The sequence below is a fragment of the Montipora capricornis genome, chromosome 5 (assembly GCF_036669925.1).
Source record: "Montipora capricornis isolate CH-2021 chromosome 5, ASM3666992v2, whole genome shotgun sequence".
In the NCBI taxonomy this organism is placed as follows: Eukaryota; Metazoa; Cnidaria; class Anthozoa; order Scleractinia; family Acroporidae; genus Montipora; species Montipora capricornis.
The window spans coordinates 11996356-12011614 of NC_090887.1; the positions used below are offsets into that span (position 1 = coordinate 11996356).

Consider the following 15259-nt stretch of genomic DNA (forward strand, 5'->3'; position numbering starts at 1 on the left):
GAATAGATCAGTTTTGAGTAGGTAAGCAAAGGCTACTGCTAAAATTTACTTTCTACCGAAAGTCTAAACGCTAGATTCTTTTCTTTTGAACGTGCGAAGGGTCGCCACCGTTCAAACATAAGCTACTACCAGTATTTTCCTGCGAGGTCCGCGAATGAGTGTCCAAAGTGGATTATGTTTAACTCAAGGTAGATGCTCTTTGAAGTCAAACGAGTGCTAACGATTCTGTAAAATGTGTGAAGATATTAAGCTGCCTCTTAATTAATAATTAAACGTGTTTAAAGAACGCAAAACAAAAGTGCCCTGGCGCTACCGACTCCTTGAGTTACAACAAAAGAAAGGTCCAAGTTTTAGTTCCATCCATTTGCAGGTCATTGGACTTGAGTGTTTTATGCAATAAAAAGTCTTAATTACCGACGGTGAAATAATTGCTTTAGTAACGAATGTTGCCGATAGCTTAATGCGCAAGTTTTAAGAAGCTGTGAGCACCTATCCACATAAAAACTAGGGTTCTTCAGTTGCCCCATCCATCTGTGATTGGAGTGGTACAACTGCAAGTGGCTACATTCGATCACAATCTAGGCAGAATGTTGGAGGTTACATCCGTTTGCTTTAATGAACCAACCAGAATATCTCAGAAACAAAAAAATATCCTAAAGGAAATGATATTGATGCATATCCATTTTCATGAATCAACTTGCTACAATGACTAATCCTTCGAAACTGACTCTTCTGTATCCTCTGACTCTTTTCGTAGTTACAATCCGATCCTTATCGGTTGAAAGCCATAAAAAGTAAAACAAAATTTAAAAAAATAAATGAACATCAAATGCTTCATTGATTGCTACTTCTTTCTCAATATTTGTTAAACGAAATTAAATAACTTGTTTCTTTTTCCTTCTTCCTGTGCTGGGTTGCCTATCAAGAGAGAAAAGTGTAACAATTTGAAGCAGTCCATGGATTAACTTGAAATGGTCCAGAAACAAACTAGATTTGCATGTGGCAAAGTTCATAAGATTTGTGCCTCGGCCACATAAAGTGTGGTATCCAGTTTTTCTCAAATTAAACAAAACATAGCATACATAAGGTGTTTTTTTTTTATCTCAGAAGGAATGCTTATCAAAGGATAAGGTTAGCCACAGCGCCAGAGTGAGCATGCCTATCTGATGATATTGTTTACCTTTAAAGGAAACAACCCTGCTACATGCGGTTGTCGGAGTTCCATAGAACTCTGTTCGTTTCGGTGCTAGCTTTCCTGACAGAACACTTGATTGAAAATAAAGATCAACGCAAGTCAACCAAAGTGCAAGTGCTTTTTCTTTTATTGTGATCTTCGGTCCACTTCTAATCCTGATCAAAACACCTTGAACCGGCTGCACTTTGTAGAAACCACGAGACCGTATATAACAGTGAACTTTTTCCGGAAACGTCCCTAGCTTAATTAAAATCATCATTTTACTTGTTGAGTGTTAGTCAAATGGCATTTGGATTTGAAAAAACTTCTATTGCTTTGCGACATCAGATTCAATACTTGTGTAGATAACCATCCCATAACCACGGCATTACATATATGTAAACTTCCGCTGCCTCTAACGCTGTGGGTGAATTTTAAAACAAGACAAGACATAATTAAACATGCTTTTTCTCACTTTTTTGCGATTGTGGCTAACTTAGCCTCCACCGATCTTCTTGTTTTTGCCAAAAAACACTCCTTTTGAAGGACACAGGCTATTAAATTTGTAAGCAGACTATTTAGTCGTGATGATCAAAATTTTGAACTCGAAAGGCATGTCTTAGAAACTTGGTATATTATGTAGCTGAAGGGTTTAGGTTCTAAAGAAACTGTGGCTTTGCGTCGGTGGTAGAATGAAGCATGGAAATTTAATGTTATCAACTGAGTCGATAAACGTAAACCTTACCACCGCCTGGATATTAGTTGACGTCTCGTGCGATAATCAAAATTTTGAACTCGAAAGGCATGTCATAGAAACTTGGTATATTATGTAGCTGAAGGGTTTAGGTTCTAAAGAAACTGTGGTTTTGCGTCGGTGGTAGGATGGAGCATGGAAATTTAATGTTATCAACTGAGTCGATAAACGTAAACCTGACCACCGCCTGGATATTAGTTGACGTCTCGTGCGATGTCCCTTAGTTGGCCTCTTCATGGTGTATTTTGCCTTAAATCTTTAATCAAAAACGTGTTAGAAATCACATTTCGTGCCAAAAGCATGATCGAGAAGTTTATGAAACCCCTTGGAAAGACTAAGTTCAGCATTCATAGGGATCACTTCATTTCCTCTTCTCAAGGGAAGGCACAACATGTTTTGTTTTCAAACTTAGCATGCAGTCCGCCTCACCGAGGCAAGTTGTGTTCTGAAGGAAATACTGCTGAGCAACAGCTATCAGGCGGTTTGCTTAAGTGTTTTGAGTAAATCAGTCGGCGGAAACCTTTTTTAATTTGTGGCTTCCCTATTCATACACCTGATCACAGAACAAGGAGTATAATTTTTATGTAAAAAACAAAGGAGTGTGAGTTGGCGGGAAGATAGTACGATTTTTGGAACAAAAAAAAAAAAATTTTTGTCGTTGATAAACCAGGAAGGACGTGAACGTTCTCTTCAAATTCTTCGGTGTATTCCTTTTCACGGACCTAAAATGTTTTAATGACTCTAATTGATAATTTTACCTGACCCGCTGGTATTATCGGCAGGGTGCAATATAAAATAAACTGTTTTTGTCCCTTCAATCAACCGTTAATTGAGACACGCTCGCCCTGTCAGATCGATTCCCTGCTGAAATTTATAATTTCGTTAAAATGTGCCAGGTTGCGTTATAGGGTAATGCGATACGTCTAATATTGTCCAAAACTAGAGACAAGATTTCTGAAATATTCAGACAACGAACCCCAGACGTCTGGCAGTAGCTTTTTATGTTTAAATTTGAAGAATGTTCTTTGGTGTTTTCCACAGCACGCAATCCAGTACTGCCATGCGTTTGTGCTGGTAGATTCAAGACGTGAGCCAACAGCACCACTGCATTCCTTAAGCCGTATTTATTTGCTGTTGACAATTTTTTCATGAATCGCGAAAGAACAAAATTGATGGAAGTATAGAAAAACTTTTCACAAAAAAATAAATAAAAAAGAATACTATGAAATGTTGTACTTCGTTTGAAAGTGATCGAAAACTCGTTCCACGAACGTTTGCCATTGAAGGAAGTCCGATAGCTTTTGCATGCATTGGTAAATAAGATTTTGGCCGGCTAAACGCAAGCAACCGTTTCAATTTACCCCTAACACTCAGATATAACATACTGATGTCGATCAGGGTAAACCTAAATATGCCGAAGAAATGTTCTAGCTTTAGAAAGCCACAACGTAACTGAAAGAGACGCTAAAAACGAATTCGGTTTAGGAGCGATTCAAATCATTGACCTTTTAGAATACTGCACCAAGGCGTTAGGACCTATGCTTTTTTGAGGATCAATTCTTGGTTATGGTTTTAAAAGCAATAGTACAATTAGAGGTTAAAATGAATGTACGTACTTCATAGGATACCTAGTTTGGACGTTTGGCCTTCATGTAGAACTTCTCTAAGTTGCGTGCGAAAATCTTTTCGGTTCTCCACGGGATGAAATTCTCCACCGGGTCAAGCATCTCACACATTACAGTGAAGTCATTATTAAAAATGAACAGATTTTCAACCTATCTGTAAAATAAATTGAAATACGAGTTAAAGTTCGAGGGAAAATACTGGTGAACGTTTGCTCACAATTCTCCGTCCAAGCTGTCATTCAGCTTTCGCCTGTTTCGCCAGTTGTTCAATGTGATTCTAAATGCGAAATTTTCATGTTTATTGTTTGTTCAACTCGGAAACGTGACCTCCGACCGGGTAGCTCGGTAGACTACCGTGCGGGAGGTCGTAGGCTCAAACTCAGGGCCGACCAACACTCGGGTAAAGTGCTGCCTTTGGTGCCATTCGCAAGAGGTTAGATTCTCCAGTATTGACGTACAAAGTCTAGGTCCCGTCTGGTAAACGTTTCCATGGGACGTTAAGAAACCCTTGTACTCTTCTCAATTAGCAGGGCACGGAGTTCTCGGTGTTGTGGTGTTCACTACGTTTTCCCACGGATTATGTCCGGTGGATATACTGTTACAAACAGACGATTTCCTGTTGTACTTGTTTCTTGGAATAAACGCATCAGAAAGAACGATAGAGTCAGGTTGGGCCCTCCAGCCCTACCACGTTTTAGGTACTTGTTGGGCTCCAGATGACATAATTGTTGCGGAGCGAGCGAAGCGAGTAGCATTATAGTCGAACGCAAAATCCATGCAAAATAAATAATTTCAGCAATTTGACATCCTTAGGCTATAATAGTAATGCTTTTTCTTGACCAAATTTTTTCCCCACCACGGATTTTTAAAATCACCAACCTCTAGTACATGTACCTCAGAGATGACATGGCTTGTAGATGTGTCGACTAGTGAATGTCTCTATTTTTATCGTTTAAAGTTGGTGGAAATGTTTGCCAATACCTTCATGAATTGAGGCAAAATTTGCTGCGAAGAAAACTATTTAAGCCAATTATGACTCAAGTTGAGTAACCTAAAATCTAATGATCACAAGGTTGTTTCAGTTTGCATTAATGTAAACCCATCAATGTTAATATTACTTAACTTGATTTAACAAAGGTAACATTTATTTTTGTATTACTGATAACCCAGTAGTTTGCCTTATATGGCACCTCAGTACATGCTACACACTATTTTAAGAGCTCCAAGCTAGGGTTGCAACATGTTCTCTATCTTGAATTGACGATTATCGTTAATTGCTAATTTGCTTTCAATTTACTATTATCGTTAATTTAGGACACTGTGTCCCAGGACTTGTGGTAGCAAATAAAAAGAAAAAAGTAAAAGCAGCCCCTGGACAGGATTTGAACCCGGAGCACCTACTTCGAAGGAACTGTTTTTATCCACTTAACCACTAAAGATCAACTGACTAAAAGTGTGCCGATTATTTACCAAAACTAATTAGTATATATATAAAATCATTGCTGAATAATGGTTAAGTCTAAAGCTTCATTTTAAAATGGTTAGCTTTCTCTTGAAGTTTGGTAACCGACATTTTTCACTGTGTAAGTTTGCTTCTTAGCGGCTGTTAAGGACGTTCGCGCGAAATTTTTCTAACATTGATTTTTTTCTGAAACTTTTACCACTGTAAGATGATGAGTTAGTTATGTCAGAAATGTAAAAAAAATGGGGGGTCACCGACTTCGTTTTGGAGAGAACATGCCCGGAAAAACACCCAAAATGTGACAAAATCGGGGCTTCGTTAGCGAATAAGGCCAGTGTCTGTAAACCCAAATATATTGCCATTAAATCTTTGAAGTGAAATCTTCTCTGCCAAATATTGTTTAAGTGGACTTATTAAGTGAATTTAGTCAACTGGTGAGGTTCCTTAAAGATCAAGTTTGCATTTAGCGACCACAGTTTCACGCGCCTTGCCGCCGCAAGATGGCAGGATTTGATGTCCCCTGAGCAGAAATCTTGAAATTTTTTTAACTTCCCACATTGACTTTTTGTTCATTTTTGGACAACGTGGAGATAATTGTAAATAAAATCCGTTTCTGGAAAGAAAAATTGGGGTCACCGAACGTCCAAGACCGTTAAATCCAGGCAAAGCTATAGCAATGGCCTTTTGCCCTACCATTTCTCATTAAATTACTTAGCGCGCGCGCTCGTGTATGACGTGGCGTGTGCATTTGCGTGCGCAGTTAGGATGCGCAGAAACAATTGGCGCGAACGTCCTTAATACACGTTTACAGCGGCACTTTTTGAAGAAAAAATTATTGACATTAATAAAAAATGACATCCTCGCAGTTAGTGATGTGGTAGTCTAGTGGTTAAGTGAAGGGGTTATTAATTACACGTTCCCAGGTTCGAGTCCTGCGAGTCCAGACATTAGGGTTCCACTTTTAAAAGAAATATGTTCATTTCCCATGATCCATATCAAGCTTTCAGTGTTCTGAAATAACGATAATAGTAAATTGAAAGCAAATTAACAATTAACGATAATCGTCAATTCAAGGTAGAGAACACGTTGAGCTAGGGGGCAGACCAGTTGCTTATCTAGAGGCATAGGCGTGGAGTTGGATCTGGGAATAATCGAGAAACAACTCCAGTAAGCCAGTTTCGTATTCTCACAGTTACACTGGATCTAGCATGAAATGGAGGCTAATGCGGGGGAAATAATTTGTATGTGAAAAGATTCCCCCGCATTAGCCTTCATTACATTCTCGATCCAACCCTACCGTTAGAATACGAAACTGGCCTATTGGTGGTTAGGAGCCGGGAACTCCATATTGCAACGCCGGCGCACGCTGCTTCCTCTTCTCAAAAGTGAAGCACTCGGGATGCGTCGTTTACCATGAGAAATGTTGTAATGGGGGAGGCGAGAGTTAAAGCGCTCGCCTTCCACCAATGATAGGTACAAGGTGTAATTCTTCGCCTCGGCATCATACGTAGGATCGGTTTGTTTTTTATACATTACAGTGCCAACACTATACCTACAGTGTTACAATGCTAATCCTACTTTACATTCCAATAGTACCTCAACTCGCACAAAACATAACACTATACTTCGGCACTACAATACTTCACGCAAACGGAAAGAAAATCTTACTTTTACCACTACAGCAAAGTAAACAAAACAAAACAAAACAAAAAAAAAACAGGGAGTTTCGAGAAGCTTGTATTAACTAGCTTGGGTATCGACTTTACTATTCGGTTTATTAGCTCTCCGGTCTGCTTTGGTAGACCTTTGAATTTGGCCTTTGGAGGCAGTGCGACCCAGTGGTTTATAAGGCGCTTGCCTTGAGATCCGGAGATCCCCGGTTCAAGACCCGTTCTAGCCACTAATGGAATTTGTTCCTGGTAGTCCCTGGTTCAACTTCTCGGCCGCAATTGTAAATTGCCAATTGGTTTGCCTCCAGCCAGTTGGGCTTCTTAGCCCAGTTGTTGTTCTGTCGTTGATTGACTGTGTTTCATTTGGCTCTTAAAAGCCCTTTGGACAGTGGTCAACTAAGTATGTATTGTGTTGTATAGGTTTCCTCAAGATACGTCTGTTATTTTATCTTCCACATAAGCGATTTTTTTTATTTTTATTATTATTTTTATTTATTAATTGAAATTGTTTTTTTTTCCCTTTAACACAGCTCACCCGCGAAAACAGCGCAGGGAACGAACAACTTTCACTAAAGCACAACTAGAAATCTTAGAGGAGCTCTTCACCAAAACAAAGTATCCTGACATATTTATGAGAGAAGAAGTTGCCATGAAAATCAATCTACCTGAGAGCAGAGTGCAAGTAAGTAGGTTTTACACTGTTGTACTTGTTGTTGTTTTGTAATTTCAATGCTTGCATTTCTAGAACCAGAATGAAAATCTAAACAAGCTTAGTATAGAAATAAATGAAATCCTCTTCAACGCAGGCTGACCAGCCCAAAGAGAGGAGTGGCTCCTCCTCTCCATTCCATGAAATTACCTCAGTTATTGCGTTTTATCTCGTATTTTCACATTTATGTTGCAAAAGAAACCAACACGAGGCCAAATCATATCAATATGACAATGTGACAGTGTCCTCGTTTATCGAATTGTCAACAGTTGGTTTCTTCTTTGTTACAGAGTTAGACCTTATCTTTTCTTGGTAGCCTACTTCCAACAACGCGAATGCCTCCTTGCTTGCCGTTTAATAAACGAGCAGGAGTGTTTTATCGGGTTTACAACCACGAGGCGAGGCTAAGTGGCTTAGACCAGATTCAATTCAATTTCGATTAAAAATTCAACTCACACGAAAATATGTAATGGTAATAGGACTGAATGGAGTCCAATTCGGTCTGTAATCATACGAATGCTACCAAAATCTCCGATTTGTTTATCACGAGTATGATTACAGACCGAATTGGACGACACGTAGTCCTGTTACCAATTAATCGTAAAAATTACAATTTCCGAGAAAAGGAGACGACGAAATGATGTATGAAATGAATCATGCATTGAACTGCGGATATGAAATCAAGTGAAGCTATGATCCTCGCAGTTATGAACGCAATTTTAGCAATTGCGTAGAGAATGACAACGGGGGTTTGAACCCGTGACCTCGCGATACCGGTGCGACGCTCTAACCAACTGACCTATGGAGCCACTGACGTTGTTTAATACCCCTCTGAAAGAAAGAAAAGAAAAGCGCCAATTTAGGAGTCTGTACACTGTTTCTATGGTGATCGACACCCAAGGTTGTGATAGGTTGATTTAAACTACAACTTTGAATCTGATTACCAAGTGAATTAGTGGAAAATAGGAGTTTTTTAAACCAATCACAATCGAGGAAATTACAATTTTATGATTAATACATTTACGAAAAAAAGAAGAAAAGCATTGTAAAAAGAATAAAAATTACAGAGAGACAAGCTAGAAACACAATAGTTATGTGTACATTTGCTGGTCTCGGTCTAGATTTCAGCTAAATCGAACTTTCGAACATTACCTTTTCATTCGCTGTAATGAAGTTAAATTTCAGGTAAATAAGGTAGAAATTGGGTAAAATATGAAACCCGGTAAATGCTTGCGGAAGAAGTGCATTTTATCGATGAGGACTCGGGGATATTCGGAAAAAGATCCGAACGCCGATAACAGGTGTCGAGCTTATCAACTTCTCTCCGAGTTTAAATGTCACAGCTTCCACGAGTCTCCTGTAGTTTCGAGGTAAAGCATTCGAACTTGTAAGCGGCGGGTCACAGATACGACGCCGAAAATATCCCCGAGTCATCACCGCTTTTTTTTTTGTATTCCTTTGTAAGTCACATATTTCCTCTTGCTTTGCCAGTAACAATTGTTTGTTCCATCACCAATATTGCAAGGCCTATGTTCTTGCCTCTCGAAAACGCACATAATGTATCTCTGTTTTCTGTTGTGGGGAATTTGGCCACTGTACCATTCTTTTTATCAAAGATATATTTTCGTTGGTTATACTGTATCTTAGCCAATTTCAACATAACTACCTGCATGCACTCTCATAGACTTTTGTGTCGAGTACCGAATTTGAAGAACCGGTTTCACTTGCTGTGTTACACTAGGAGCAACAGAATGTTTTCCTGAAAACCAGGCTCGACGCTGTGGCGAAGCGCTGTGGCGAAAGCGCTTGTTCTATTATTTTCTTATTCGCAGTTATCGCTCGGAAGAGTTTAATTAGGACGAGAACTTGCTGAGTTCGTTTTCAGAGTTATTTAAGCTGGGTTAGGAAACTCTTGTCAAGGAAAGACGAAACCTTTCAATTCCCTTCTGTGGTGAAGGAGTTGCTCTGCTGTGCTCTTTAGTTTCTCCGTGTTGTGTTGCACCCTGGAATGTTTCATTCCCCTTTCCGTTTTCAAACGTCAGGAATTTCATTGAAGACTCATTATAAGTGCAAGAGTTTTTTTTAGTATGGTGCCACACCCCTCACCAGAGTACTACATCAGGGACGAAACAATATCAACCACTTTGGTGGTTATAGGATTATCATAACTTGCCAATTATACAATAGGCCAGGGCCTGATTTGTTTTATATTTTTAGCTACAGGGCCCTAAATAACTTCCCCTTTGCTCCACATTCCTTGGCGTTCGATAAAAACCGTTAAGGTTTTCGCGTGCCACGTCAATTCGTAGATGGCACGAAGACGGGTGACTAGATTTAAGGTTTCCAGAACGGGCCAGCAAAAGAGAATTTCGTTGGCAAGGTATGACAACAATCGTCAGTTTCACGGAATACTCGCGATTTGTATATCTGCAAATGGAATTTGTTTCATCCCAGGCCGTATAATCAGATTAACTACAACATGAACCTTATCGAAAGTTCGCTAACAGTTTGGATTAGTTTCAGCATCGGCATTTAGCGATAAAGACTTGTCTCGACTTCTTTTTCTTGTCACGGAAATCACAAGTCATGAATGACGACTGCTTGACCCTTTGTGGTGCAACCAGCTCATGTTCACGATAATAATAGGATTAATTATTACATTAATAATAGTAACGATGATAATTGAGATAACTAGAGACACTGATATGGGTAGTGACGTAAAACGGAAGTCTTAAATAAAAATCAACACGAATATCATCATCATCATCATTACATGTAATTTTAGGGCTCAGCTTGAAGGGCAAAATTTTCATAATATGTTACTGCTCGATATTAATGTGGTTTGATTTATACGTAAAAGGCCAGTGGAAAGGGTGGATACATTAAAATGTTGTCTTGTTTAAAATGCCCCTTAATTTCATGAATTGAATGCATATTTGTAGTATGAAATGTAAGCAATTTTGATTGCATGTAGAAAGAATTTATCCACCTATAAAGACAAAATCATGAAAATCTTACAACAAATTGGTGATTATTTATCAGTCAGGATTGCAAAATCTTTTCCCACTATACGGCACTTTTTCAAAGGTTACAGTGATTTTAAAGCGATCTGATACCATGTTGGAGTCACTGGAGTAATTGTCAAGGTCGCGGAAATTTTTAAATTGGTAAAATTGTTGTAGTCGATTTAAATGTCTTCCGAAAGCTTTTGAGTCACAGTTGATGTAGAAAGGAGTTTGATCCGCAACTGCAAGAAAGGGTTTACTTCTCGGCCGTCAAGCCAGATGGGCCCATTGCCCTACCTCTACCCAAGTTAACTTAATGTGAATTTTTGTAATACTGCAATGAGACGAAGTCTAAACAATTTTCATATCTCATAGCTCAGTCGAGGGAAGTGGACCAATTCTAGGGTATTATCAGTTTTTACCAAGCGCAATGAAATCCGGGAGCGTATTTTCAAAGAACACGCACAACGCATGTAGAAAGTAGTAAAAGACATTGCAAAAAAATCACTAATCTACTACGGTAAAAAGCCAGAAACAAGTTAAAGGTTTTGTAAGCCACTGTAACCGATGTTTACATTGAAACTAGGCCATTTAAATGCTTACGACAACGGCTACAAAAAGGCCACAACGAATAAAAACAGTGTTTCTGCACGCCCTGCGCCGACATGCGTTTTACATTTTTGGCACATTTCTTTGCCCTTGTCCTGACAACGACGTGAATTGACCAAAACGTGAAGTTATGCGGAGTACCTCAACACAAGACGATGTACTTAGAATTTTCTCTCCGCAAATCCACACCTTTCATACTGTTTGGTACCCCCTTTCCACGCCGAATGACTCGAAATATTTTCGAATTGAATACAGCAACGCAAAGTTACATTTTCAAGTAACTACAACTATTCGGTGGCCACCGATGACGCGCTCACTAAACTCCTAGCACTTTATCTTGCATTCAACTGTATTCAAGGGTCCATTGAATAAGTTGTTTTTTTTAAGTGCTTATGCACTAATTGGAAAGCCCACAAATCAAATCAAATGTTTTTTTTTTCGAGTAGAGTGAAAATCGAAGCACCTGGGACGAAAAACCTTTCGGAAGTGAGAGCCGGAGAACAATTAATCTTAACTAACACGAGACTTCGATTCCAACCAAGGACACAAAGGTAGAGATAGTTCATACCATTTTGTGTCTGCAACTAGTGAAAATAATCCTCGTGGCCATTGTTTAGGAAGTTCTAATCATTCGTTTCCTGTGCTAAAGATTACATTTCATACCCCGTTAATGGCTGAATTCCGCCGTGCGACAATTTTTGAGCACGAGATAGTAAAACCGAGATTTCATGAAAGTATAATCACAACGCACTCATTTTCCATGGACTTTTCGCTTGTAGCTCTTTGTTTGGATATTTTGGGAAAGGGTGTCAATTAACCTTGAGGCTATACTCTGAATCGCGTAAAGGTTTCAACCAGGTATGAGGTTATTGAATCGTACCAAAAGCCAATGAAAACTAAGAAAGTTTCTTTACTTCGCAAAGTGATACTTGACACTAAGGAAACTCGTGGAACTATATGTACGTTCAGACTATCAGGAGTAAGTAGTAGCAGATCGTGTTAACCAACTGGATCCATCAAAGCGTTCATTAACCCATTGACTCCCAGGGGTTCCCCAAGTCTGGCCGGTTTGGACATCAAAGGGTTAATTAATTAATAATTAAGGAAACTCGGTGTTTTCCTTCCGAATGGAAGGTATTGATCAATGATGGTCAAAGCTCGCATTGTTTTCCGCTCTTATCCTACGTGTTTGTCTAAATTGGTGTCTATTTCCTATCGTCTGGAACAGGAGATTGTGGATGAAATCTTGCATGGCTTTGCGTGGTGCAAAGAATGGCTCAGCGTTTTTGTTTTAGGAATACGAACACCATCGCAAGAGCCGCTTTATATAACTCATCTTCCTTGTATACTCGATAGTTTTGGACAAAATCTTTGTCAAACAGCAATTCAAGAATTGATCGATTATTAAATCACTTGCACAGTAGCAATCAAATCAACTTTCGTTAAATCGTTTTTGTTTTTAACCAGTGGGAGAACGAGAAATTTGGAGTACCCGGAGAAAAGCCTCTCACAGCAGAATAGAGAACCAACAAACTCAACCCACATACGTCGCCGAAGCCGAGAATAGAACCCGGACCACTTTGACTCTACCTCTGTGTCAACCCTGTTCATCTTTTTGTGAATGTCCTTTCAGGTTTTCCAAATCACCTGATGCATATCTGCAGCATGTATACATGACAAAAAGAATCACTATTTATAACTTGCATTTTTTTTATTTTATCTTTTGTTAGTTTCTATTACTTGTAAATTTATCACTTTCACTTAGCGGTAACGAATGTAGCGCAACGAAGTAATGGAATTGAAGGAATGTATTATTTCAACACCTGACACAAATGGTATTTTAACTGTAGCGTAATCACAGTGAACCTTGCATGGAGTTGGATAATTCCCGTATCATCGGTTCGCCCAAACAAAGGAGGCTGTTTCAAAAGATAATCCATGAAAGAACGAAGGCACCTATAACGCAATAAATGCGATTAGGATATCATGGATATAAAACCCAGCCGGGAGATAAGATTTGCTGACAGGCACGATCCAAAGAAACACTGCCTTGTCACGGCAACATCCAAGATTTCGGGAAACAAAAATGGCGGGTACTACTTGAGCTTTAAGCTGCGAAGTCAGACAATTAATTTTGTTGCAAAAAAGTGAGAGAAACAAAGCTGCAATTCCAAGATGGATTCTGGTTTAGCCAGTGGTCCAATAATGTTGTTCTTTGCCAATGAGGGGATCGTCCAATCAAATAAGCTGGTTGTTAACTTGAAAGGTAAAGCAAACGGTAGCACGACACCGTGATTGGAGTTTTGCTTTCCAAAGAAGAGGCTACTGATAGCCTATCCTGGGGCCTTTTAAGAGTGCACTTGTGTTCCGCTCAAAAGCTCACTGATGTTTTTTCGAGTCACGTGAACAACCTTACCAAAGGGACAGAGGAATAATGGTACCAAAGTTGATAACTTAAGTGACACTTTGCTTCTTTCTCCAGGTATGGTTCAAAAACAGAAGAGCAAAATGTCGACAACTGGACAAAGCTGCAGAGAACAAGCGAAAACTTGACAAGAAATCTCCGCCAGGGTCGTCAATTCCATCTCCATCAAAACTCAGTGAGCCGAAAAAGTCAAGTCCGTCGCCATATCAACTGCCCAGTTGCAGCGCAAACATGAATAATATGTGGAATGGATCACCTTCCACCCCACTTACACATGGGCAAAACTTTTCCACACCTCCCGTGTTGACAAACAATTCCGGTCCGGTGTTTATCCCTCCACCACACCCTCCCCCTGCGCAGGCACCTCCACCGTACTACAGGCAAAACGCGGATTGTTCTTATATGTCATCTCCTTATATGCATATGAACAGACCAGGCGAGCAGACTTATCCGCCGACACATATGTAAATGAATGACTTGTTTCGAGCAATGAGATGTATATTTTGACAAAAAGTGCAGTCGTGGCTGCGAGAGAAGGCTTATGGCTGAGGCAAACAGACCGTGCGCGTTTAGCAGGTCGATCAACGCTCTGTTTGATTTGGCTACGCGCTCAGAGTAAATGTTTTTCCCCCTGACAAATTCTTAAGGGTTTTTTTTTTGTATAGAACAAGATGTAAATATCGAAAGTATGATAAGTCCAAGGATTATTAGTTCCCCCCAACAAGAGTCCATCGCCCAACAGTACGATCAATAGTCCCCATCAGCGTCAGAAAAGTATCTTTTTTTAGATCAAGTTTTGCGGGGAAATAAGCAATAGACCAAATCGGCTAACTCGGTATTTTACCCAATTCAAACCCTTGGGGAATAAAACGATTTGTTCCAGGTGTTTCCATATCATTTAAATCTCAACCCCGGGAGATCTGAATTGGGTACAACATTTGGTCTATTGCTAATTTTCTCGCAAAACTTGGTTTAAATTTTGCCTTTTTTCTGACACTGACAGGGAAAAACCTGATACCAGATTCTTACTCTAGGGTAATGGACTCATATCGCCACTAAATGTTACACGAAGACCAGAATATTCTTAAACATTTTTAACGCATCCATGATTTAATCAGTATCGCTTGTTATCTTGGGAGGAAGGGGTTCGATTTGGCGGGGCAGAATTTAATTACCTATCAGGAGCGAAGTATCATTTATAAGCTGGCAAGAAAGATCCAAAATTTAAAGAAATCCTGCGTTAGCGTATTGATTCATGGTCAGGTAATTGTCAGCCACCACATCAAAAATTTATGATCGTTACATTTTACCATCATTAAAGTTTGTTATCATGGTGCTAAAAGGCTGCTAAACTGCGAAAAAGTTAATGCTATGGAGAAGTTATTTGCAAATGAGTATAGTTTACGATTAGTAATCTCGGTATCGAATCTGTCCAATCACGTCGAGCGCGAATAATGTAACGAACCAATCAGAACTCGACAAATAAGGACCTCCCGCTAAGGCTCTCTCCTTCTCCTTTCCTTTGTTGTTAGACGGAGCCCTGGTGCTAACGTTAACGTAACAGTACAGCCGTGACACTGCAAACAATATGAAATCTTTTAACCTCTCGAGCGGTCAAAAGCAGCTTGCTGAGACCATTGTTGCCAGATAAGGACTCTTGTCAGTCAATTTCGTAACTCAATTGTCTACTTTTGAGAAAATGCATATCACCTATTCCGACCCATGATTGTACGGTATCCATCCACTATAGTTTTTAAGTCGCTTGTTTCATTTTCGTAAATCGTAAGCACAAATTGCATCAGCATGAAAATAAAATGCTTTACTTC

At 39.5% G+C, this 15259-nt stretch overlaps 2 protein-coding genes across 3 annotated transcripts in view; one reads left to right on the forward strand and one right to left on the reverse strand.

Moving 5' to 3' along the window:
- LOC138049511 (homeobox protein OTX1 B-like) overlaps positions 1-15259 on the forward strand; it is a 62011-nt gene that overhangs the window by 46745 nt on the left and 7 nt on the right. For both annotated transcript variants that reach the window (XM_068895806.1, XM_068895807.1), the window contains exons 4-5: positions 7216-7367; positions 13491-15259. The exon at positions 13491-15259 is cut by the window's right edge and continues 7 nt beyond it. In XM_068895806.1, the coding sequence (XP_068751907.1) occupies positions 7216-7367; positions 13491-13901 (563 nt within the window). In that variant the 3' untranslated portion in view covers positions 13902-15259. The remainder of the gene's footprint in view (positions 1-7215; positions 7368-13490) is intronic.
- The window catches only part of LOC138049512 (PHD finger protein 10-like), a 23065-nt gene continuing 14955 nt past the window's right edge, over positions 7150-15259 (reverse strand). Inside the window, exon 10 of the mRNA XM_068895809.1 lies at positions 7150-8225. The gene's annotated coding sequence lies outside the window, so the exon portion shown is untranslated. The remainder of the gene's footprint in view (positions 8226-15259) is intronic.